General features: G+C 38.0%; 1 protein-coding gene across 7 annotated transcripts in view; it reads left to right on the forward strand.

Annotated features, from left to right (window-relative positions):
* Nucleotides 1-27,645, forward strand: part of LOC127451374 (trinucleotide repeat-containing gene 18 protein-like) — a 107,654-nt gene that overhangs the window by 11,552 nt on the left and 68,457 nt on the right. For all 7 annotated transcript variants that reach the window (XR_007899098.1, XM_051716031.1, XM_051716026.1 and 4 more), the window contains exon 3: nucleotides 26,978-27,133. Coding sequence is in view for 6 of the 7 variants with exons in the window: in XM_051716031.1 (XP_051571991.1) it covers nucleotides 26,978-27,133 (156 nt within the window). In the remaining variant the exon portion in view is untranslated. The remainder of the gene's footprint in view (nucleotides 1-26,977; nucleotides 27,134-27,645) is intronic.

Here is a 27,645-nt window from a genome sequence, read left to right on the forward strand (position 1 = left end):
CTTCCACTTTCCCAGCACCAGAAGTGGTTAGAATGAGTGACGGACGGAATAGGAGAAGGTTTGAGTGGATTGACTAGTTTGTATATTCTTTGTTTGATGTCAGAAAACATGGCCGCATCGCTGCATCAAAACAGTGCGCTCTGACGGTAACGGCTTTAAACTTTTATTTAGTAATTGTTTGAATGTTTTTATAACATAAAAAAATAAAAAGATTGTGATGTTGAAAACTATTTGAGCAGCTGATTCATTATGACAACCGCTTCTGTCCCACTTTTGCTGGTAAAGAGCAGCAAGATTGCAGATCATACCGGTTTGATCGTATGCATCTGAGCCTAGTGTAATCACACCGGTTTGATGGTTTGTGCAAAAGGGTTAATAATCTGTATATTGTAGACATCTTTTGGCTTCACCAGAAGTGACTGTGCTGCCTAATCCGGTTTAACCCTCATTTATACCCTGAAGGGTGTTTGATGTGTAAAACCGCTTGTAAAAATGGCCTTTGCCATCCAGGTGTTATCCTTAACCCCTCTTTAAATGTGGAAGTTTCAAGGTTATAGGAACATTCCTATAAAGAGCAGTGGGAGGAAGGTGCTTAACCAATGATTTGTTGCCATTTATTTAGCAACGGGATGCAGCAAGAGTCAAATTAATATGCGCTAGTCCTCAGTGCTGTCTGGTTCCATCATGGACCAACTTATTCTGTGATCTGCCCACAGCATGGTCCAAGAGCTGGCTGTTGTAGACCGTATGAGACCTGTCCCTCATTGTGATCTAGTGTGACAGGCGAGGAGATGCTGAAAGGGTGAATAGTAAAATGAAGGAGTCCCCCCCCATCCTGAGTGGTGTGGCAGAAGAGAAGGCACTTATGGAAGGAAACCGGGGGGAGGAAGTGTGTAAATGTCCTGCAGCCTTGACTTTCCTCTGAATTAAACATTAAGTGTTTAGTGTCCTGGTGCGTAGACTCCATTTGTTCATCCTACATGGGTTGTGCACTGTGCACATTTGAAATAAAATGCCCCGGCTGTTAGACACAAATGTGTTTTATGAGGATTGGGTATCACTGTCGGTCATTTGCAGCTTTCTTTTTCTGTGCTTAGTGGTTGGATGATTTACAGAGTTTTATTGTAAAAGGGAGGGAATGTAAACAGGCTTTTTTCTCTTTATTTGAAGCGTTTTAGCTATTTTTGCTCTTTTAGCGTTTGATCTAAACTCTTATAATGCTTCTCAAAAAATTCTGGAAATGCCACGTGCTACTTGTAAATTCCCTTAATAATTATTCTGTTTTACTGCAATGGTGGGGAAATGGAACACCGTGGCTTAATAAATCCTTGATTTAACATCTGCTCGAAGTGGCAGTGGAAAAAACTTTATTAAAATGTAATTTGACGGTAAGTGATTGGAAGGCTGATTAGATCAGGTTTCTATGTTGCAGAGCCTCCTGGCCTAGAAAAAAAATGCAGCATGTCTGTGCTGTTTAATTTGGATCCAGTTCTAAAGGACAAGGCAGAAATAGCTTGCTGATTTATGCCACATTTACATTAGCTCAATCTTTTTAAATCACTTATTGGGATTTTTAGTCGATAATTTTATCTAATTTTGCACCCATTGTTTGAAAAAAAAAAAAAAAAATGGCAGGGTCCCTTCAGTGATGGAAAGAACAGAGCTCCTTAGAAGATGGGTGAGTTTTGTGTGCCCTCGCAATAGTTTTGTGTGCCCTCGCAATAAATGTGCCATGCTCTTACTATAGTAACCATATTTTAACCTTGATATTTGTAGTAAACCCATAGTAATAATATAGGAAAATGATAACTATTGTAATAAAAATTATAATTTTCTGGTTATGGTTTTAAAAACCATAGTAACCTTAAGAATGATCATGGTTAATTTATAGTACAACCATGGTTATGAATGCATACATAAATATATGAATACAATACTGTATTAAAACCATAATTTCCACCAAAAAACAAAAGATGGATGGCATACCTCAAATGAGTCATGGTTACTACCATATTACTATAGTAAGACCATAGTTAAACTGTTATTTGCATAGTAAAACCATAATAACCAGAAAATTATGATTAATATTACCATAGTTTTTGTTTTCCTGTATAATCACTACGGTTTCACTATAAAAATCATGGTTAAAATATGGCTACTGTAGTAAAACCAAGGTAAATTTATTGCGAGGGAACGCTACACTCATTGCGATGGAACGCTAAACTATTTCAGAAAAAAGATCCCCGCCCTATCCTCTACAGGGTTTCCGCGGGTCCTTAAAAAGTCTTAAAGTCTTAAATTTACTTATTAAATTTAAGGATATAAAAAGTCTTAAATTACAAGAAGTCTTACATTTCGTTTGCTGAGGTCTTAAATTTTGGGGTGTGAATAGAGGAGACGCTTAAAACAGCAGAATCTGCGTGAGTAAAAATCATCTCTCTCTCTCTCTCTCTCTCTCGTGCATCCGTCATGTAGCAGCTGACGCTTGAGTTTAGTGTGAGCGCGTGCAGGGAAGTGCATTTTTACTGAACTTATGATGTTACACGTATAAACCTTCATAAACCCGTTAATCAGAAATGCAAATGCCGTTATTTTGCGTCTCTGAAAGCGAGCGATGCGCTAACACTGTCGCTCCTGCTTGTAATTGACAAAGCTGTCAACGTTAAAGAGCACCTATTATTGTTTTTAAACATGCCTAATTTTGTTTTAAAGGTCTCATACAATAGATTTACATGCATCCAAGGTCAATTACCTTTTTTTCCCCAGTGTCAAAAACGACTCGTTCAATGATCTGTTCTAAAGGATTCATTCTAAACTCCTCCTTTTAGAGAGCCAACTCTGCTCTGATTGGTCAGATGTCCAAGTCTGTTGTGATTGGTCTACCGCTTAGTGTATTGTTTGAGGGCGGGTCAAAGCTGTTCGTGAGCAGCCAATGAAGACCAGAGGCGGGTTTTTTGTTACCAAAGTAGGTTAGTACAGGAAGTAAGTCCGGAATTACTAACGACTCGTTTCAGGTGTTCAGAATCGGTTCTTTCTTTTGGGAGTCAATAAATCCATTTGTCGTGCACTTTGATTTTTGAAACTTTGCAGACTTTTTTTACATTTACAAACAGCTATATAACACACTACATGAAAGGTAATATTTGAAAAACCATAATAGGTGCTCTTTAAAATTTGTAAGCGTGCGAGATTGGAGCGGTCTTTTGATGCCTTTCAAATCGTTGCGCTTCCTTATTTTACATCACCTTTGACAAAAATTGTAAAGCTAACAGAACTACTCAGCTGCAGAGTTACTCCTGTTACATCTCTCATCTCCACCTCTCTTGAGCTCCATCTGATATATACAGGTATTTTCTCTGCCATCTGAATCAGTCAGTTTAAATTTTTTTGTAATAATATACAAAACAATAATAATATAATGAAATAAAATTATAATATTAATAATGTACATAATATGAAAATATGATCTATATTTAATATTTAGTATATAATCTGTTTTCAGTATACATCATAACTAATTATGCAGCACAGTTCTCTTTCATAATTTAATCTGTTAACATTTTCAATACATATTGTCAACTTTAAACGGCCATTTTTAAGACAAGATATTTCACACAAGAATGAAAACTCATCACTTACTTACCTTCATGCTGTTGCAAACCTGTATGACTTTCTTATTTCAGTGGATATCAAAAGGAGATATTAGGGAGTTTCAGTCACCATTCACTTACATTGAATGGAAAACAAGATGCAGTGACTGATGACTGAGACTAAACGTTTTGCTTAACATCTCCTTTTTTTGTTCCATGGCAGAGAAAAATTCATACAGACTCAAGGGTGAGCAGTGATGACAGAAATTTCATTTTTAAATGAACTGCCCTTTAACTACCTGTTAAAGTATTTGGTAAAGTCTATTTGTGAGGGATAGACATAGTCTCTTCAATGGGCTGTACTGCAGTTTAAAGTGTTTTTAGATCGTTCCGCAGACAAAACATTGGAAAAATATCTTTTCAAGGACACTCAGTAGATAAAAAAACTCCAGACAACATAAGTTGTGGAAAATCAGATAGGATATTGGAGCTTTTTACAGACTTATACCGTGCATGCCATTGAAGAGATGGTTAGTCTATCCCTCAGCTTCATTTCCATTCCCATTAAAAATCAAACATGGGGCTACTGTGAATAAGGTCTATAGGACAATCCTCAAAAATGTCAGCGCATGTGCTGTAAGTGGTGGCAGAAAGCCCGCTGACTGTTGTGTTAGATTTGACAGATTAGATGATTAAACGAAAGTATGACACAAAACCATCATAAATACAAACATATTCTTAGCGATACAATTACTATAATGAAATGACTTAATAGCAAACATGTAATCATGTTTGCTATAAATTTTTGCTGCAGAGTTGTGAGTTGAAATGATCTCCTCAGTCCAGTCAGCTCTGTTGATGATCTTGAAGCCACAGCAGTCAACGAGAGCCCTCGGAATCATTTTTCAACAATGTAATCCGATAAAATGTTACTTTTTACGCATGGTTTTTGCCACCACTTCCACGTTTAACATAAGCGGTGACATTGCCAAAGCATTGGTCTATTGCATCACGTTTTGCTGGAAAGCAAGTGACTAAAGAGAAGAGTCACAATATAGGCTACATACTTTAGGCAATGTGCATTCTTATTGGAGTTTTAATGTTGTATTAACTTATTTAAAAAAAGAAAAAACATAAATGTACAATAAGTATAAAAAACATGTCCAGAGACATCCAGGTAGTCTCAGTGGTTTTGTATTTACCAGCATTTTTTTTTTTTTTTTTTGTGGTCTTAAATTTTTCTTTTATTTGGCCTTAAAAGTCTTAAATTTCATGCCTTGGAACCTGCAGAAACCCTGCTCTAAGGGGCTCCATAGGAAAGCCTGTAAATATCAGATACATTTAAATTGGAATGGAACATGGAAATGTCATTGAAATTCATTGGTCAAAAAGTGTCTATGTCAACTAGACACTTCTTGTGCTTGGGCTTTGACTGCTTCACTGGAAGTTAATTTTACAATTTGTCATCTACAAAAATGTTTTGTTGGTATAAGCTGATAATGGCATTTTACAATACACTAGCTGTAGTAATTAGCGATCTCATCAGAAGTTGCTGAAACGGCAAGTGCACGCTAACACATGAGGCTGAAGGATGGGCCAAAGAGCAGTGAGGGAGGTGTTTGGACCGGCCCGTGTGAGGGTGGGGTAGTACATGTCGGGGGATGGGCCACACAGGGGAGCAGTGACCTGACCTGGGATTAGACCATGGCTCAAAGCTAACAAAGGATGTGAAATGAAAGCCATTGCTGTAGCCCTGCTCTCATATCACTGACTCCTTTTACAGCGCCTGCATCAAAGTGCAGAAGACGCTCAGGCGATTTTGGCCTGCCCAGCTATTCCAAACATTTATCACATGCATACTGTTTCCTTTAGTTTCATTTACCCTGGATGTTCATGGAAAATTTTTGTTTGGTTTTGAGCAGATTTAGGTTAAGGAACTACTATTAATCCAAGATGGGGTTCCCACACATCCTGAAAACTTGGAATTTTGCAATGCAGTTTTCCAGTCATGGAAAAGTCATGGAAAATGAAAAAAATAAAATAATCCTAAATGTCCTGGAAAATATTTTAGTATTATAAAGCTGTTTGACTGTCACTAACAAGGTTGGACTGGTTTAGCCTAGTGCAAAATCATTTTTTCATTCCAACATTGCTGTTAACTTAAACAGCAGAGTTGTAAACTTCATACCCTGAGGTGGTAGCATGGTGATGCAGCCTATATACATGTGAATTAATTTTCAGTAATTAAATGATTGGAGTCCGCTTGTACTGCAGTTACCAAATTTTTATTAAACCGTAAAAACCTGAGATTTAAAGGTGCACTCAGTACGTTTTTGAAAATGCCATCTTGGACTTAAACTGACACTTAGGGGCATGGATGCAGTATCATTCAAACACAAAAGTTTAGTTACCGATGCCATTGTAGAAATTTATTATACATAGTCAATCATGATTAATTTAATTCCTTAGTGAAAGTGTTCAATAACAGGGCTGTTACTGAGATTAAGCGAGTAGTATTTGGCTGGTCATGTGATCCTAACATGGCAGCCTCCATGAGGGGACCCTCTCCATGTAGAATATAACAGCTTTTATAAAGTTACTGTTATGTTTGGAGTCATCATCTCATGTGAGTGCTCATGATTTTATACATGTGATTGAAAATTTCTATTAATTTCTTTAGAAGTAAAACTTTTTAAATGAGGAAAAAATTACTGAGTGCACCTTTAATGAAATAAATATATAATCTGCATGTGCTGCATGTCTCAAAATGAATGTGTGAAGCCAGCCACTCGTAAACTGACAACACAGAGTCATGAGTATCACGAGTGCTCTGTGTGTAGTAGATGCAGGTCTACAGAGTGTGACAGTTTCGATTAAAAATTATAATGTGCGAATAGAAGTTTTAACGCACTTGGAAAATTCACAAATTATATTATGCTATAAACAGCGTTGCAAAATCAGTCTGCTTACTTCACTATTGCAAAATCTCAAACGCTTTAACTTTAGCGCATGACCTGGCGCATTTCAGGGTCAAGGTAATTTTCCCTTTGAGCTGCGCGTGGGGCCGAGGTCAAGAACCACAACTTTAGGTGCTGCACGCAAACACAAGCAGCAGAAACTGAGAGGCAATCAATTAAAACGAGGTATTCTGTTTACCTGCAAGTCTGTGAGTATCTAGATGCTTAGAGAGACCAAACTTAAAAATGGTGAGCTTTGGAAACACTGGATCTAGCAAGAAAACACCTTGCGATGCATTCCTCTTAGGCTATTCTTATTAGTGGTTGACAGATTTATTTATTTTTTGATTGAAAGGTTTTTTTAGTCTATTACAGTATAAGAATACATTTAGTATTATTGTATTAGTATTATATGCTTATAACAAAGCAGGAAATAAGAAAATTTGAAATGTGTGTTAGTGTTTTATCTTAACATCTTAACATGGACTAGTAAAATGAGGAAAATAAGACAACAATATATTACTACTGTATGGTAATATTTACTGTTATTAAATAATAATGATAATGTATTAAAGCAATATCTCACATATGTGATGTTCTGTTTTGCAGCAATTCATTTGACAAAAATATTTCATGTTTCGGATTGTGCTGTGAGAATTTTGTATAAAAGCACTTGATCTGATAAAAATAATGCAATGTTATGTTGAAAAATTTAATTAAAATATTTATATTTTAACCATTTTGATAATACAATGTAATCAAACTGTCAAATATGGAATTCTGAAAAAATAACCATCCAATAACCGCAATATACATCATGACTTCTTGTGTTTTTGCCTAAATATTACACCCGATGGGTACATAAAATGTCCTGGAAAATTGTGCCGGGAAAAGAGTGGGAACCCTGCAAGACCAATCTTGGTGCAGCAATCCATTTATTAGAGTTGTCATAAACAAAATTACTGTGTTTCTGGACAGCTGCCTTGTGGAGGTTGAGAAGGAAAAAAGGAGTGCTACGAATTTGATTTTGGTAACCTACAACTTGCAGTGCAGTTTTTCAGTTACTTACCTTTAAATATATTTATTTAGGCAGCTCATATGGAGGTTTCTCTACTGCCTTTTTTATATTACTCTTGTTCCATATTGGCTTAATTTTACCCTTTGTGAAGTGTATTTTTTTTTTCATCATCTTTCTTCCCCTGAGGCATTTGTCATCACGTGCTAATTTGTCTGAGAAAAGATGAAAGGGTGAGGTGAAATCACAGTTCCCTCCTGTATTATCTAGAATGACTGGTTCTTGAAGTTGGACACAGAGTCTTATTTTCCATGTCGCTGGTGTACAATGTTGTTCTTGTGTAATGAAAAGGTGATGAGCAGCTTTTCTTCACTACACATATTAATGTTAGTAGGGCATTGCAACACATCCCACAGCTGTTTGAAAAAGATATAAGAAAACTGCAGCATACTTCACATCTGCCAGTTTGAGTTCATTTAATGATACATTTTTCCAAGTATTTGAAAAAAATTTGCAAAGAATTTCACTGGCTTGCTCATGTTGTTCCATGACCACAATATCACAGCTATGGGCATACAGCACGGTAAAAACACACACAAACGCTACTTTTGTATCATCAAGAGTATTCTGTCTTGAAACGATGGCTTGAAAACTTATGGTCACAAATGTGCTTGACCTTTTAGTGTTGGCTCATGCTTTTGCCTACCCTGGTAAATAGGGCCCTTTTGAAATCCTTTTTTATTTTATAATTTCAGATTCAATCAAGTTCTGTGTTTTGAAGTTTAATTAAATGTTATTATCACAAAAACTGTCAAATCAAATGAATTCATAGAACCTTAATCAAATGAAAACAAAACAGTTACTTTTTAACATATTATTGCAATATTATTATCAAATGAAGTACTTCTATACAGGTCCTCACATCGCAATCCAAAAGACAACATTGCAGTTGTTTTTTTGAATCACAATATTAATGAAAGCATTGAAAACTTTTGTTCAGTACAACAGCACTCTTGCTTGAGAGATATTGCTTAAATATAATGTAATTATTATGGTATTTATATATTATTATTTAGTTTAGTATAATTTACTATAAAGTAGTAATATATTTCTGTTGCAATTTTTTTTCACACGTCTAGTTAAATTGAGCTTGAAACCGATTGAACCGAACAAAGCACTTTCAGTTTGTATATTTTTTAACTCCAGCTTCTCACCTCCAGATAAGCAGTTCGCTATATGCCTTAATGTGCTTATTAAACCGCAAAAGGCTGCGATTTAATAAAATAAATATATATAGTCTGCATTTGCTGCACGCTTCAAGGTTAATGAACACTCTGCTCTCTGTCATCTACTACACACACATAGCCCGCATGATTCTTGTGATGTGGTGGTGTTTGTGTATGAGCGGCCAGCTTCACAAAATCGCTGTGTCCGAATATCCATACTTCCCTACAGTATATAATGCCAAAAAACGATATGCCAATGGTATGTCCGAATTCTCAGTATTCATAAAAAAGAAATACCCGGATGACCTTCTATTTCTGGCGAGATTCTAAATTGCAAATGAACTGGACACTTTACTATACCGTAATGCCTCGGGAGCTGAGACAACGTCACGCTGGATTAAAAAAAAAAAAACGGCACTTCTCAACCATAAGTGTTATATATATATATACCAAGAAAGTTGTTGCTTAAATGGTGCTTAACAAAACCAGAGTAGACTATTTTCGCATTGTTTATTACATCATATACAGTGCATTCAGAAATTATTTTTTTTGGTTGCAGTCTTAATGCTTTAAATTATATATATATATATATATATATATATATATATATATATATATATATATATATATATATATATATATATATATATATATATATATTTCACATCAATCTACACTCCATACCCCATAATGACAAAGCAAAAAACAAATTTTTGATAACTTTGAAAATGTATTAGTCTCTACACTTTGATTGGAGTCCACCTGTGGAAAATTCAGTTGATTGGACATGATTTGGAAAGGTACACACCTGTGTATATAAGGTCTCAGCTGAAAATGCATATTAGAGCAAAAAACAAGCCATGAGGTCAAAGGAACTGCTTGCAGAGCTCAGAGACAGGATTGTGTTGAGGCACAGATCTGGGGAAGGCTACAAAAAAATTTTGGCTGCATTGAAGGTTCCCAAGAGAACAGTGGCCTCCATAATTCTTAAATGGAAGAAGTTTGGAACAACCAGGACACTTCCTAGAGCTGTGCGCCTGGCCAAACTGAGCAATCGGGGAGAAGGGCCTTGGTAAGAGAGGTGACCCAGTGGTCACTCTGGTTAAGCTCCAGAGATCAAGTGTGGAGATGGTAGAAACTTGCAGGAAGAGTGGCCAGACGGAAACCTCTTCTTAGTGCAAGACACATGAAAGCCTGCTTGGAATTTGCAAGAAAGCACCTAAAGGACTCTCAGACTATGAGAAACAAGATTCTCTGGTCTGATGAAACGAAGATTGAACTGTTTGGCCTCAATTCCAAGCGTCATGTCTGGAGGAAACCAGGCACCGCTCATCACCTGCGCAATACCATCCCAATGGTGAAGCATGGTGGTGGTGGTAGCATCATGCTGAGGGGTTGTTTTTCAGCGGCAGGGATTGGTCAGGGTTGAAGGAAAGCTGAACGCAACACAATACAGAGATATCCTTAATGAAAACCTGGTCCAGAGCACTCAGGACCTCAGACTGGGCTGAAGGTTCACCTTCCAGCAGGACAATGACCCTAAGCACACAGCCAAGACAACGCAAGAGTGGCTTAGGGACATCTCTGTGAATGTCCTTGAGTGACCCAGCCAGAGCCCTGACTTGAACCCAGTCAAACATCTCTGGAGAGACCTGAAAATGGCTGTCTACTGACGGTCCCCATCCAACATGACAGAGCTTGAGAGGATCTGTGGAAAGGAATGGCAGAAAATCCCCAAATCCAGGTGTGCAAAGCTTGTTGCATCATACCCAAAAAGACTTGAGGCTGTAATCGCTGCCAAAGGTGCTTCAACTAAGTACTGAGTTAAGGGTCTGAATGATTGTCAATGTGATATTTCAGTTTTTTCTTTTTAATAAATTTGCAAAGTTATCAAAAACCTGGTTTTTGCTCTGTCTTTATGGGGTATGGAGTGTAGATTGATGTGAAAAAAAATAAATAATTTAAAGCATTTAGCATAAGGCTGCAACATAACAAAATGTGAAAAAAATGAAGGGGTCTGAATACTTTCTGAATGCACTGTATTCGAGTCGAGAATCTATTCATACTAATATTCATATCTAAAGAACGTACTGTTTTACCGGCCGAGAAGTTTGTCGTTCATAATAAACTGTTCATACTGTGACAGTAAGTGATTTTGGACACAGCTAATCACTTTGAAGCGCACAGCACATGCAGACTGTATATTTATATTATCAAATCGCAGCCTTCTGTGGTTAAATCATCACACTAGGACATATCAAGATTTTAATGTGATTAATTGGGCGTTCAAACATACATTTTATCCCAAATATGTGAAACTGCATGACATTCCACATTTTGTAGTTAATTCAGTTTTCAGTTCTTTATTTACAGGCGTTGGGTGGAGCGCAAAGGAAAGTCCTCTGACAGCAATAGAACACAATCCTTTTTTTTAATTATAGATTTACTTAAAAAAAAAAAAAAAAATGTACCTTTTGTCACTCTCAATCATATTTACTATGCATGTGTACTGGCATGTATTGTATTCTTCTTAAACTAAAGGACAAACTGCATGTTAAACAAAACATTCACTGTTGTATGCAACAAAGGGCTGTGTGTAATCCTAGCCATTTTCTAGGCTGAATTGCAGCCCAGACAAATTGTTCCGCATAGTAGGCTTAGTAGTTGAATGGGCAGCGGTGCCTAAACTTGATGCTTAGAAGCTTGTTTATTAGGCAGAGATTGTGTTGGATTTACCACTGTATGCAGCAGTTATTTGTCACTCGGAACATCTAAACAAAAGTTTCAGTTTGAGCCCTGCAGTGCTAGTGGGGTGTAGGAATTCAAGTTATTGTATTAGATTCAGTTTGACTTGTTAGAACCTGTACGTTTGGACAAATGTTTTTGTGTCTTTGCAGGTGAAGCATTGAGCCGAGATGTAATCCCAAATTACTTTATTTCCATTTGGCTGTAACACTAGCAAATGTTAAAAGCAGCAACCTGCTTATAATGGATGGAAATGGTTACAAAAACAACTTGGAGATAGGGCTGGGTGAAATGCAAGAAATACTTTCACGGTTGTGACGAGGAGGAGGGCGTGGCTGGGCCATGAGGGTGCACGGCCTGCACTGAGTCTCGTAATCAGCGGGAGAGAGAGAGAGACAAAGGGTAGCCAGAGATGCCAGTTCGAGAGAGAGAGAGAGAGAGACACGCGGCCGCTGTATGTGTGTGCGTCTATGTTATTTTAAGTTTAATTTCTGTCATTAAAGTTATGTTGACTGTTCCGCCTCCTGGCCCATCCTTTACCCGTTACAACGGTATTTTATTAAACAATATTACGATATCTGATTACATCGTCAACCTCCCTACCTCCACTGTACACAAATTTCCTACCTGACATAAGTAATAAGGGATACAAATAAATAAGATTAACAAACATTACAAAAAAAACCCAAAAAATATTATTAAAAGCTGCACCAAGAAGAACTGGTTTCACATTCTTTGCTTTCCTCTTTCTTCATTTATTGAAACATGGAAAACTTAAACCAAAGACAAGACTAAATTCAAATTAAACTTCAAATGAAACCAATCTTTAAATAACAAAGTGGTAAAACAAATAATTATATAACCACCTCCCCAAATCCAAACATTTACCATCTCCAACTTTCTCTACCGGCCCCATTTGCCATGACAAAAGTATCCATCTATGACAACAGTTGGATATTTACCAATACAAATTAAGATCATAAAGACAATTAAAAATGTAAACGTAATAATAATAATGATAATTGAAATATAAATAAACCATTACCTCTAAAAGGTTCAACACAGCACACATAATATCTACTTTAATAAAACGGCTAAAACAGTTTGTTTATTTAATGTATTCTGTGCTTACACTAATAGAAAACACCAGTTTAATTCCATGCCTGCAAATTAAAAACCTTTCCTTATAGAGTAGATGATGAATACAAATTGATGTCACAAAGATATGTGTTTTGAATAACTTTTGAATAAAATTTTCTGTCGCTCTTATTATTTTTGCCCTAATGACATTTCATAATGTCTTTTTAATGTCTGTTTATCCTTTAATTATGAAATTTCTAATATATGTACTGTTTATCTAGTTGCCAAGCAATAGTGTATTTGTTAGTTCATGTCTGACTCTAGAGAGTAGGTTATAAACGCAATGGAAAATGTTTCATGGTACATGTTACATGTCAACAATAAAATGGAGACGCAACCGGAATCTTTATTCTGTATTGCATTTAACGGCTTAAGAATTTGATTATAATCTAAAAACGTAAATTCCTGAAAATTACTGGACTACTTTTTTATATATTTTGAAACTTTCCTGCTCCATGGTTTGTAATTTCCCGATTTTGTCAATCATCGTCTGTCTATGACTGTTGCAGTCAACATAAGGGTATTTGTCAGATATAGTCAATATCCGATTACATCGTCCTATCGCCCAGCCCTACTTGGAGATTTGCAAAAATATAACTTGAAACTAGATGCATGCTTATCCCAAGTGTAAGTTGCTTTACTCAACAAGGGTGGTGTTTAATTCTTAATGGTAGGCTTTAAGAATGGCTGTTTTCTGGCATAATCTTTGGTCTACCAGTAGGGTAAGTTAAAAGGAACTGGCACTAAAAGAAAACTTTGCTGACAGCTGAGCTGAATCTGTGCAAGGTTTGTGAAATATTTTTCTCTTACATACAGTAGTTGCCCATACAAAGAGATAATTCCCTGACTACGTGTAAAGGCCAAGTATACTTTGGTTCTCCATGTGCCGGTATGTCTCGTACACTTCGTGTGACTCAAACCTTGTCACCAGTTCAATACGCGCTTCTTTGCGTGTCGTCGGCATATTTACATATGCCTGCCATTGACTGTGCTAAAAGAGAATTACAAAGCAGTAGGAATTAGGGGTGTAATGGTTCTCTGTAAAAAAAAAAAATAAAAAATAACCGTATGGTTCGCCACCCATGGTTCGGGAAGCATTAGCACCGCGGTCGGTTCACCTCATGTTTAATGACGCATCTGGAGCACAAGTTTTTGTCAAGAAAACAAAGCGTCAAACAGACAGGCACAGTTACAACCTCCGCTAATGCACCTGAATGTATCTGTAAATGGATATGTTCCACCTGTGTTTCACATGATCAACTTGATGACATCACTGTTCTACAGGCATTGTGTGTAGTTGAAATATCAAGTGGGGGGCCTCGGTAGCTCAGCGAGTAAAGACGCTGACTACCACCCCTGGAGTCACGAGTTCGAATCCAGGGTATGCTGATTGACTCCAGCCAGGTCTCCTAAGCAACCATATTGTCCCGGTTGCTAGGAAGGGTAGAGTCACATGGGGTAACCTCCTCGTGGTCGCTATAATGTGGTTCTCGCTCTCAGTGGGGCACGTGGTGAGTTGTGCATGGATGCCACGGAGAATAGCGTGAAGCCTCCACCCACGCAATGTCTCTGTGGCAACGCGCTCAGGCCACACGATAAGATGGGCAGATTGACGGTGTCAGACGTGGAGGCAACTGAGATTCGTCCTCCGCCACCCGGATTGAGGCAAGTCACTACGCCACCACGAGGACGTAGAGAGCATTGGGAATTGGGCATTTCAAATTAGGGAGAAAAGGGGAGAAAAAAATCAACAGAAAAAAAAAGAAAATGGCAAGTGGAGAAAACGAAACGCTGATAGAGAAGCCCCCTGCGTTTCTCCTTTCTGGGAAAATTTTCTTTTTGCAGTCAATTACAACAGCGATGGTCAAAAGACGTTTAAAAAATAGGCACTGTTTGCAGACATCGCTCGACAGAGTGCTGTATACTGGTAATATATGTCAATAATGCGTGTGAGGGTTTATTTAAAATGCGCATACAAGTTCTTCCTGTTTCGTTGCGCGGCTATAATCTATCACGAGCGTCAATAATGTGCTTTGATTAATGGCATTAAGATGCCATTATAGTAATACATTGATACATAATTAATCATTTATGCCGACATCACCCAGGGAAAGTGACACATTCCCTTCCATTTTTAAGCAGGCACTCAGTGCTAATTCGAACAGACATGAAACACTAAGCACTTGGGGTGTTCATGTGGGATTTCCATATATGATAAAAAATACTCAAGCAGCATTATCACAACATCCCTTCTAGTATGCATTCTAATAGCAAGGTTATTCCTTTTATAGTGATGTAGAGCTTCCGAATATTGAATATGTTGATGAGTTTGAAGTGCACTTTGTTGATGCATGTAGCATATTAGTGCAGGTATTTTTTTTTTAAGATGAACATTTTTATTGATTCACAGAGATGACAAAGAAAAACAAAACATATATAAAATGAATCAACATTTAACTCCCACTACTACACCTCCCCTACCTTTAACTGTCCCGAAGGTGTGTTCCTCCACAAAACAAGCTCCAGCCGCTAGCGGACCAGCACAAAAAAAAAAAAAAACCTGTTCAGTTTCCTCGGGCAGTTAAACGAATGTTCAGTGAGTGTAACAAATGCCCTAATTACTCTAATTATTTGCAAGAAATATTCCACAAAACAAACTCCAGCTGCTAGGCAGAACCAGCATGAATAGAAACAAAAATGCTCTGTTTCCTCGGACAGCCAAGTGGATGTTCAGTGAGTCAGGCCCACTCGGCTGTTACATGAGTGCAACGAATGCCCTAAACACTCCAATGTTTGCAAGAAATATTCCACAAAACAAACTCCATCCAGTATGAGGTATAAGCACAAAGAACATGCAGATTCATCCACAAACTGTCCCAAAGGAGTGTTATTCCACAACACAAACTCCAGCCGCTAGGCGGAACCAACACAAAAAGAAACAAAAAAGGGACTCAATTTCCTCAGACAGTCAAGTGAATATTCAGTGATTCAGGCCCACCCTGCTGCATCGAGAGCATCACACAATGACTTACTCATTCCATTGACTTTATGAAGGACATCGCTTGCTGTGGGCATGTAAAGATTTTGCGGCCATCCTTGGTATCTATTCTCAATTTGGCCGGGAACATCAGTGCAAAAGCGACCTGTTGATGTAAGGGTTTCTTGCATTCCTTGAATTGATCACGTTTCTCTCTTGTCGAGTTCGCAAAGTCTGGGAACAAGAAAATGCTGTGGTTCTTCCAAGAAAGCCTTCCTTTACTCCTCGCCTCACGTAACACGAGATCTTTATCGGATGATCTCAGAAATTTGGCCAGAAATGATTGGGGCCTGTCTCCCTCAGCGGATCTCTGAGCCGGAACTCTATGTGCTCGCTCGATTTCCAGCTTATGGCCTGTTGTGTCGAGCAGACTTGGGAAGAGCTCGTCGAGGAATTTTCACCATATCTCTGCCTTCTTTGTCCACAGGAATTCCAACAATTCGGATGTTGTTTCGCGGGTTACGATTCTCAAGGTCTTCCAACTTTTCCCAGATGCGTTCTAAGTTCACCCTGGTCACTAGCAGGTTAGCAGCTAATTCCCTCTCTGATGACTCCAGATAATCAATCCATTTCTCAACATCTGCCACTCTTGTAACCGGCTCAGTGAACTTCGTCTCCATGGCAGTGATTGATTGACATATTACAGCAAGGTCCTCCATGTCAGCAATGACCTTCATCAACATTGCCGACATGTTCAATAGTCAACGCTGAATCTCTTTCTCCTCACTGGACAAATTGAGTCCCGTGCTTTCAGCCTTCTGCTCAGGGGCTTCAGCTTGAGCACGTAAGTGTCTTTTAATGTCTCCAGAGCCCAAGGATTTTGAATTCTTTGACATACTGTCTTCATAGAACAGTTGTGGAACAGGGTGAATAGAATCTCACTGGTTTATGACACAAAAAGTATTAAAACTAGCAAAGTGCGTGGAGCTCGCCGTTCACACGTCCGAACCTCGCATGGCACCACGCTACTCTCCTAGTGCAGGTATTAAGTTAAAATGTTGATTTAGTAATTAGAGAGAAAAAAATTTAGTTAAGGACCCTGACAAACATTAATCATGGTTTTACTATAATAATATTTTAGTAACCATGACTGCTGTCACCATGGTTTTCTGAGCAGAAATCATGGTTTTGATACAATTAACCATGGTTTTATAACAGTAATACTGTAGTTTCTATATAGTTACCATGATTTTACTATATATTGTAACCATGACAGTAACCATGTTTATATTATGGTTACTATGATTTTACTACAAATGCCATGGTTAAACTATGGTTACTGTTGTAAAACAGTGGTTGTTATTTATGGGCAAACCTGTTGAAGTGTTTACCAAATAGATTATTCTTTGGATTTGGCAGTAATTATTTTTTTTTTTTAACAAAGCAAATACTGAACCGTACCGAAACCGTGACCCTTAAACCGTGATACAAACTGAACCGTGAGAAATTCGAACCGTTACACCCCTAGTAGGAATGTCAAAAAATATTGATATATCGATTGAGTGCCACTGTTTTTTCTTGATACATTTTTGAGGTTTCAATATTTTAACATAAGTCGACATTTAAATTAGAAGGCCAATTTCTGTGCTTTCCCAGGTATTACTGTCACACAATGCGCACAGATGCAGCAGGTGGCAATCCAAACTAAAACAAAAATTACAAAGGTTTTTGTACTTCAGGAATGAGCAAAATGACATTGAATTTGCAGGTTGGCTTATGAAACTGGTGTAACTGCGCAAACTGAATGATTAGCCTAGAAATGGCGATGTTTATTATGCAATATGTAAAAAAATTAAAAAAAATAAAAAAGTATACGCTAGCCTTAAGGGGATATTTTAAGATGACATTAGGATTTAGCTGACTTTATATATTTAGTGTTATGTATTCACAGTGTGTTGCATTCTTGTGTAATTCCATAATGCTCTTTGCTTAAATGACATTAAATGTAAATCCAATTTGTTTTCTTTGTGTGAATTGGTCTGCTGAGCATGGGTTACTTCTGTGCTGCATTGTGATGTCTATCATAATGTCCCCTTTTGTTGTGTGGTAGTAATCTTTATGTTTTTCAGATTAGGTGGTGGGCTTTGAAGGACCAGTTAAGAGTGTCTGAGTATTTTAATGGTCCCTTTTTCTTTGCCTCAGTTTAAGACCTTATTCTTATTAGTGTCTCTCTTTTCTCTAATTTACAACAGTCCTTTCCAAATTGTTTTTAAGGGTCTGGCTTTAATTGTAAGGGGTGTTGGTCTGGGAATTGCGAAAGCTCACCGCAAAGCCTTTGGGTTGCAGTTGAGTCGAGCAACATGAGCAGTTAGGAAATTCCTCTGTCCTATTCAGCTTGTCTTTGACAGTGCCCTTTTACATTGGAGGAGGAAAATTGTTCAACTCTTCTAAAAATGTTAAGGAACTGAACTATTTGTGACCCATTGAACTCTCCATTTTTCCACATGCATCCAAAAGGACAACTATGTTAAAACTAAGTGATTGGAAACATACCATTAACATGCCCTGCAAACTCTGGGTTCAGAGGATATTGTATGGCAGTGAGAAAAGCTTGCAGATGGGATATGAATATTTCACAGATTATGTGAAACAACTGCTGTGCATTGAACAAGCACTACACGGACGCATATAACAGTTGCGCACTGTCACCATGTCAACAAACGCGTCACCTGCTGAAAGCATTTTAAACGCACTCCTCCCGTGAACATGGATAGGGGAAAATGGGCCCCATGGCCACGAGCTGGGCCCCATGGGAGTTGTAGGTCCCTGGGCTTCAGTCCGTATAAGCCTGTGCATTATTACGCCCCTGGCCACACCTAGCGCCTTACGGTTGTATAAGTTTGAGTACATAACCATAGGCAAACACTGGCAGTAAATTGACCATATATTGAGAAGCTTTGAGACTAATGGGATGTCACCCCTCAAAGTCAGTTCATTACATTTTAGTGGTTAATCATGCTTCACCATCTGGAATAATGGTCCACCTGAAACCATTTTTCATTGTTTAAAGCTGCTTCGTTTCACAAATATGTTCTATATTCTGTGCTTCCAACTTTTTGGCACAAGTTGAGGGAAGGCCCTTTCCTGTTTTAATATGACAATAGTTGCATGCACAAAGCAGTAGGCCTTGGTATTGAAACAGATTTCCCGATTCGATTCCGATTTCGATTCAATAAATATTGATATGTCCATTTTGCTTGCATATGAAATAAATGATCCCTCAGCTAATGCTGTTAATTATACAGGGGACCTTCTAATTAGGTGCATTATGTAAATATTAATTTAGCAGTTTTATTTATATATATATATAATTTAATGGGGGGAGGGGTATTGGCAGTCACCTCACGATACAATACGTATTGCGATACACATCATAATACATTACATTGTCTTTATTCAAATCCTTGTGAAGCAGCTTTCAATTCCAATTTATTTGGGTATATTTCAGTTTTAATGTCCATTTTGCTTACAGTATGAAAAATTATTTTTCAGCCAATGCTGTTATTAATTATACAGGGGAACTTCTACCTTGGTAAATTATGGAAATATTAATTTTTCATCATTTTGGTCATATTTTAGCTTTTTAAAAATATACAAAGTCCATGTATTCCAGCAATAAATGTCTTGAAATTGCATATACTGTAGGACTGCACAGTTAATCGAAGAACAAATCGCGATTACGATTACGGCTGCCACGATTATGTAATCGTGAAAACTGACGATTACAGCATTAAATTTAAGTCTGCTCCTGCAGCGTCAATGGTTTCTATTTACAATGTCTTTTTGCTGTGGTTGAGTATTCTAAACAATCACTAACATGTCTGTTGAGCAATGAAATGGCAATGGCCAATTAGAGCCGCTTAAATGAGTCATCTGTCCTATCAGTAATGACAACTGATCCTAATGCGCAAGTTTTAAAGCGTCTGAATATCCAGATGCTTGCTTTATGTTCTACCTCTGTTCACGGTGGCACACGAAAATTAATACTGAAGAAACATCACCTGACACTTGAAAAGAAGATGTAGAACAAGAGCGAAAAGCACTTTGGAATTATTTTGGATTCATGGCATATTGCACCATTCGCTTTGAACGTAGATGTTAAATACACTTCAAATGAGCAACATGACAAAACTCAAAACTAAAATGTTCCCGTTCTAATCAAGGCATAGACGCGGTGTAAATAATTGATTTATTATGCTGATTAGACAGCTTTGTTTTTAATGAGAGCATTCGCGAGAGTGCAGATATTTCTGCAGAGCGTCATTGAGCTCGCGTCAAAATGCAGATCTCAAACAGTGTAAACCTGCAATGAGTGACAGCAGTCATTGTAATGGGAGAGTTTGTCGCTTTGCTCAATTACTGTGTACAATTTATTAAAAATTTAATAACAGTTTTGTTTTGTCATGTTAACACGCAGGCCAATGTGAATTTGATTTGTGCAAAAGAGCAATAAATTAATTCAGCTTAACTGTTTGCTTAAAAGTTTGTTTTGGAGGTGTAGCCAACATAAAGAATATGGCATGATTAGCATATTTCAGGAATCACTGTCATTGTTATCGTGTCTGCTCTAATAAGACCCATTTGCCACACAGTTGTTATTAGTAGATTTAACATTTTCACGAATCGCACAAACTCCGATGACTGTTTTTAATTTCCAAAGTGCACCACTGAGGCCAAAAATGATCTAACGATGATCTTACATGAACAAGATCACCACTGAAGATCTTATGGGATGAATGGTCCCGTCTCGCCACCAAAGGGCTTACTGAATGCAGTAAGTAACTTGGTCAATTTAAATCAGCTGTTAATAAGTTTGAATATTGAATTTGTCATTATTTACTGTATTTGGACTAATAGTTTAAGCAGTAGTTTAGCAATAATTTAATTTATTCTATACCATAGATATCCATTTAAAATAAGTTTTATTTGGCCTAACATTAACAAACATTATTACAATATTTAATGCTTAAAAGAAACTGGAGCGCAGCTCATATCCACCATTGAAATCTGCTACTCTGAAGAACCGCACGGTTGCTTGCTTTGTGACGTCATGGTAATTTAATATTTTAATCGGCATTAATAATCGTGATTACAGTATCAAGGGCAATAATTGACAGTTATGATTTTTGCTATAATTGTGCAGTCCTAATATACAGTTTATTTTATATATATAATATTTTGTTACATGTTTGTTGTTTACATGCATAATTTGTACTATTTACAGATATTTACATTTATGTGTAAAACAAGTGCTAAAACGACACAGTCTCTTTAAGACCAGCAGCAGGGACTTTGACAGAAGTGTTTGTTTTGGTCGAATGGCATCTTTACAGCATCAGTGCTGTATGTGATTAGAATGAAATGAAACTCTGAACTGCTTTCAGAGTGCACTTATTTAGACAACCGGCTATTTCTTTATTGAAATGTTGGACATTATGTGAATGCATGAACCTAAAATATCTATACAATAAAAAAAAGTATCCTGATACATTTTATATTTTATTGTATAGACACAGCCCTTTTATATATACAACCTCAATTCCGAAAAAGTTGGGACAGTATGAAAAATGCTAATAAAAACAAAAAGGAGTGATTTTAAATTATGTTCACCCTTTGTTATATTGAAAGCACTACAACTACACATTATATGATGTTTTTCCTTGTGAATTTAAATATTTTTTGAAAATGTACAGTAATTTCAAATCAGATGATTGGAACACACTCCAAAAAAGTTGGGTCAGTCGAGTGTTTACCACTGTGTAACATCACCACAAGTGGAATTTTCCCCCATTCATCCATTATGTAAGTCTTTAGCTGCATAATTGTACAGGGTCTTCGTTGCTGTATTGTGCACTTCATAATGCGCCACACATTCTCGATTGGAGATGGTCAGGACTGCAGGCAGGCCAGTCTAGCACCCGCACTCTCTGCTTCACAGCCATGTACTTGTAATCCGGGCAGTATGTGGTTTGAAGTTGTCCTGCTGGAAAATGCAGGGATGTCCCTGGAAAAGACTGTGCTGGATGGCAGTATATGTTGCTCCAAAATTTGTACATACCTGTCTGCATTCATGGTGTTCTCACGGATGAGCAAGTTACCCATTCTATGGGCACTGACACACCCCTGACCCATACAGACACTGGCTTTTGGACCTGATGCTGATAACAGCTTGGATGGTCCTTTTCCTCTTTGGCCCGGATAACACAACAGCTTTGTTTTTCAAAAGCTTTTTGAAATGTTGACTCTTCAGACCAAAAAAACACTGTTCTAGAGACCGAGCCCAGAGAAGTTGGCAGAGCTTCAGGACAGTGTTGATTTATGGCTTCTGCTTTGCTCAGTAAAGTCTTAACTTGCATCTGTGGATGCAGCAGCGAGTGGTGTTGACTAACAAAGGTTTACTAAAGTTATCCCAAGCCCATGTTCATGATATCCATTACAGATGAATGATGTTTAAGTCAGTGACGTCTGAGGGATCAGAGATCACGCACATTCAGAAGTGGTTTTCGTTTTGCCCTTTAAGCACCGAGATCTAACCATATTCCTTGAATCCTTTAACTATATTATGCACTGTAGAGGGTGGAATGCCCAAAATCCTTCCAATTTGTCTTTTGGGAACATTGTTCTCAAAGTGCTGGATTATTTGCTGAAGCATCTGTTGGCAATTTGACAAGTCTCGAATGATCCTCGCTCTTGAAGGACTAGGCTGTTTTTGGAGGCTCACCTGTTTAACATCTCCGGTTTCGTATCACCTTGTTATTTTAACTCGTGAAATTTTTATTAGTCTTAAATTGCTCCTGTCTCAACTTTTTTGGAGTGTGTTCCAATCATCTGATTTGAAATAACTGTACATTTTCAAAAAACAATTAAATTCACAAGGAAAAACATCATATAGTGTGTAGTTGTGGTGCTTTCAATATAGCAAAGGGTGAATATAATTTACAAATCACTCCTTTTTGTTTTTAGCATTTTTCATACTGTCCCAACTTTTTCGGAATTGGGGTTGTATATTAGTTACATGTCTGTTGTTTTCATGCATAATTTGCACTATTTACAAGTGTTTACATATATAGAACAAATGCTAAATCGCTACCGTGTCTTTAAGAATGGTAGCAGCGTCTCATAGGGGTGTTTTGGTTGAGTTAACATTACGAGTGCATGGCTTCTTTAGCACATCCGTGCTATGTGTGATTAGAAATTTTTTTTAGTCCCATAGCACGAAATTTGGTTGCATATGCCAGTGATTTACTTGCAATGTAGAGGTTTTAATTAAATAATTTACAACTGAAAATTGTGGATATTATCTATTGACAAATTGGTGGATTTTGTGACTGAAATGAGAAAAAACTCCTGTTGATTGGCCAAACAGACATTAATAGTATTTTAATCATGCTCTAAATGAAATGCATAGAGTGAAGTATATTCTAGGTCAGGGGGCGGCAACCTTTTTGACATGGAGTGCCATTTTTTTATTTTCCTGGTCAATGGCTGTGCCCTGGCTTATTCTGAAATTAATATCACAGTGTAATGTTATATACTCATTATTTTTTTATTACATTTTAATTTAATTGATTACTCATATATATATATATATATATATATATATATATATATATATATATATATATATATATATATATATATATATATATATATAGGTGCATCTCAATAAATTAGAATGTCGTGGAAAAGTTCATTTATTTCAGTAATTCAACTCAAATTGTGAAATTCGTGTATTAAATAAATTCAATGCACACAGACTGAAGTAGTTTAAGTCTTTGGTTCATTTAATTGTGATGATTTTGGCTCACATTTAACAAAAACCCACCAATTCACTATCTCAAAAAATTAGAATATGGTGACATGCCAATCAGCTAATCAACTCAAAACACCTGCAAAGGTTTCCTAAGCCTTCAAAATGGTCTCTCAGTTTGGTTCACTAGGCTACACAATCATGGGGAAGACTGCTGATCTGACAGTTGTCCAGAAGACAATCATTGACACCCTTCACAAGGAGGGTAAGCCACAAACATTCATTGCCAAAGAAGCTGGCTGTTCACAGAGTGCTGTATCCAAGCATGTTAACAGAACGTTGAGTGGAAGGAAAAAGTGTGGAAGAAAAAGATGCACAACCAACCAAGAGAACCGCAGCCTTATGATTGTCAAGCAAAATCGATTCAAGAATTTGGGTGAACTTCACAAGGAATGGACTGAGGCTGGGGTCAAGGCATCAAGAGCCACCACTCACAGACGTGTCAAGGAATTTGGCTACAGTTGTCGTATTCCTCTTGTCAAGCCACTCCTGAACCACAGACAACGTCAGAGGTGTCTTACCTGGGCTAAGGAGAAGAAGAACTGGACTGTTGCCCAGTGTTCCAAAGTCCTCTTTTCAGATGAGAGCAAGTTTTGTATTTCATTTGGAAACCAAGGTCCTAGAGTCTGGAGGAAGGGTGGAGAAGCTCATAGCCCAAGTTGCTTGAAGTCCAGTGTTAAGTTTCCACAGTCTGTGATGATTTGGGGTGCAATGTCATCTGCTTGTGTTGGTCCATTGTGTTTTTTGAAAACCAAAGTCACTGCACCCGTTTACCAAGAAATTTTGGAGCACTTCAGGCTTCCTTCTGCTGACCAGCTTTTTAAAGATGCTGATTTCATTTTCCAGCAGGATTTGGCACCTGCCCACACTGCCAAAAGCACCAAAAGTTAGTTAAATGACCATGGTGTTGGTGTGCTTGACTGGCCAGCAAACTCACCAGACCTGAACCCCATAGAGAATCTATGGGGTATTGTCAAGAGGAAAACGAGAAACAAGAGACCAAAAAATGCAGATGAGCTGAAGGCCACTGTCAAAGAAACCTGGGCTTCCATACCACCTCAGCAGTGCCACAAACTGATCACCTCCATGCCACGCCGAATTGAGGCAGTAATTAAAGCAAAAGGAGCCCCTACCAAGTATTGAGTACATATACAGTAAATGAACATACTTTCCAGAAGGCCAACAATTCACTAAAAATGTTTTTTTTTATTGGTCTTATGATGTATTCTAATTTTTTGAGATAGTGAATTGGTGGGTTTTTGTTAAATGTGAGCCAAAATCATCACAATTAAAAGAACCAAAGACTTAAACTACTTCAGTCTGTGTGCACTGAATTTATTTAATACACGAATTTCACAATTTGAGTTGAATTACTGAAATAAATGAACTTTTCCACGACATTCTAATTTATTGAGATGCACCTGTATATATATATATATATATATATATATATATATATATATATATATATATATATATATATATATATATATATATATATATATATATATATATATATACTTTATTTTTATTTATTTTAACTTGACTACAAAATTGTGTGCCCATCCCTAGTACACACTGCTTAATTACAATTTCCCATAGCATGGCCTTCCTGACTGCTATCTCCTCCATTTACACCCCATCCAGAGGTCTAATCTATCCTGTGGTTAATGTTTAGATGAAGTCCAAAGGGTTCACATCTGCCATTAGCAATGTGCAATACAATGGCCCAATGGTTCATCAGCAGAGCAAGACTGCTTCCCTCCTAGGTTAATCACATGCTAACCTCTACTACAAAAGGCTCATGTTGTCACTGATGCCTTGTTATTCCTCCTCTTTTCATGCTAATGTACCATTTACACTTGCAAAAGTGGACCCATTGTTCCAAGGTGTCTGCGGCACAGAAGGAAGTTCTGTGTGTGTGCGTGTGTGTGTGTGTGTGTGTGTGTGACTGTGAAAGTGTGTCTGAGTCCATCTCTGGTTGGAGTAATAAGTGTGAAGCGCTCCTCCCACGCTGGATTGAGGAAAGACATGTGGGAACTGAGAAAGAGTTTGTATCGAAGGAGCCAGGGGAAGGGCTCATTAATTTAGACTGCCTCCCCTGTTCATGCGTCCTGCTTGAATAGACAGTGTAGCATATGGACGTGAGGGGTTTAATTCACTGATTTTAATGTAAGCAATATCGTATAGTTAAGACACTTCTGGATGTATCCAGTAGGGGTTAGAATCAGCAGGGACCTGACGATATGATATTACATGAATACCTGAGTAACGATAAGATAACATTGATTCTTTATGTTTGAAGTATTGTGATTCAAATAAGCAGATTTTGCGATCTTCACCACTTGTTTCTGATTCATCTACATTGGACTACTGTGCTTTGTGCAATTATTTTCTTAGCTCGTTCTGAGCTTGGATTGTGGTCGAATAGAAATTATTGTGAGTTGACTAAATGTTGCAGTACACTTGCTCGGAGTGTTGCTCAACCGTCTCGTGGTCACGTAGTGATTCAGAGGACGAATTCCAGTTGCCTCCGCGTCTGAGATCGTCAACCCACGCATCTTATCACGTGGCTTGTTGAGCGCGTTGCCACGGAGACATAGCGCATGCGGAGGCTTCATGCCACCCACCGCGGCATCCATGCTCAACTCACCACGTGCCCCTCTGAGAACGAACCACATTATAGCGATCACGAGGAGGTTACCCCATGTGACTCTACCCTCCCTAGCAACCTGGCCAATTTGGTTGCTTAGGAGACCTGGCTGGAGTCACTCAGCACGCCCTGGGATTCGAACTAGCGAACTCCAGGGGTGGTAGCCTGCGTCTTTACCACTGAGCTACCCAGGCCCCCTGGTTAATACATATTCTTTTCAAAACAAGTGACCTATCCCAATTCTCTACGTACCCAAGCAGCATTTTTAAATATTTGTATAGATGTCTGTGGAAAAAATGCATGTGCCATCACTGTTGATTTTATCTATTAGAATTGAAAAGCTCTGGAGAGTCCGTGAACCGAATACCATATACTACATCTCTGCATTTTCTCGAGCTGAAATTTCGAAGCCAGCAAATGAAAACAGTTTTATTTAGACATTCCCGCTCTTGAACCTGCACATCTGGTAGGCATTGTAATGACATTTAACATAACATTTAGGATGATTAATAATTATTCACAACATTTGTTTACATGCAAAGACGTTTCGTGTTTGTGGTCTTTCGATGCCTCTCTGTAAACATTTCTTCTTTGAAGGGAATTAAAAGCCTGTCTGGTTGTCGAAACAGGTTTGTGGCTGCGGTTGCTGAATTTCAAAAGCTTCAGAGTAATTATTTCACTTTGCCAAGCCTTTACTCCTGAGTGGGATGTCATCATATCAAATGACAGTGCTTACGGTCTTGATTTTTCATTTGATTCGGTCGCTTCATAAGCAAATGTTTGATCAACTCCTCTCTTTCTCAGGTGATTCCTTCCCAGGTGCCTCAAGCCCATTCCTTAGCGGATATGCCTCCAGTGCTCATGGGGGGCCTAACCCTCTGTCCTCAGATCCAGCCTTCCGAACCCCCAACCCAGCCAACCTACAAATGGCCCAGCTCTGGGCATCTCACCCTCATGAAGGTAAGAACCAGTGCCTTTCTATTTGTGGCAGAAGGGAACACGTCAATTGTTTAAAACAAAGCGGGACCTGCCTTTGTGCAAGGCCGCTTGAATGTATTGAGTTTAACGATTAGGTTTGTTGGCAGATCAGTGAACTCAGACAAAAGCTTGGTGACAGGTAGGGCTGGGTAGACAGGCTAATGGAAAAAACACGCCCTCTGTGGTATGACCCATGGGGACTTTTAGGCAGTTTTATATTTGAAGTTAATGGAAATCGACTTGGAATTGGAAGTGCAAAATATGTCCTGGGCTGTGCTTGAGCAGATAAAGGCACAGTTTTGTTTTTGATAAGCGAATGTGTGGCTGGTCAAGGCTGCGGCCCGGTGATGTGTAATTTGCAGTCATGTCTGATGTCTGATGTCTCTCTCTCTCTCTCTCTCTCTTTTGAAGTCAGTAAACTAGAGTTGTGTGAATGGTGTGCAATGGCTGTAGAAAAGGCAATAAGAAATCAATTTCATCCCTGCAATCCTAAT

Source organism: Myxocyprinus asiaticus, chromosome 14 (assembly GCF_019703515.2).
Source record: "Myxocyprinus asiaticus isolate MX2 ecotype Aquarium Trade chromosome 14, UBuf_Myxa_2, whole genome shotgun sequence".
Lineage (NCBI taxonomy): Eukaryota > Metazoa > Chordata > Actinopteri > Cypriniformes > Catostomidae > Myxocyprinus > Myxocyprinus asiaticus.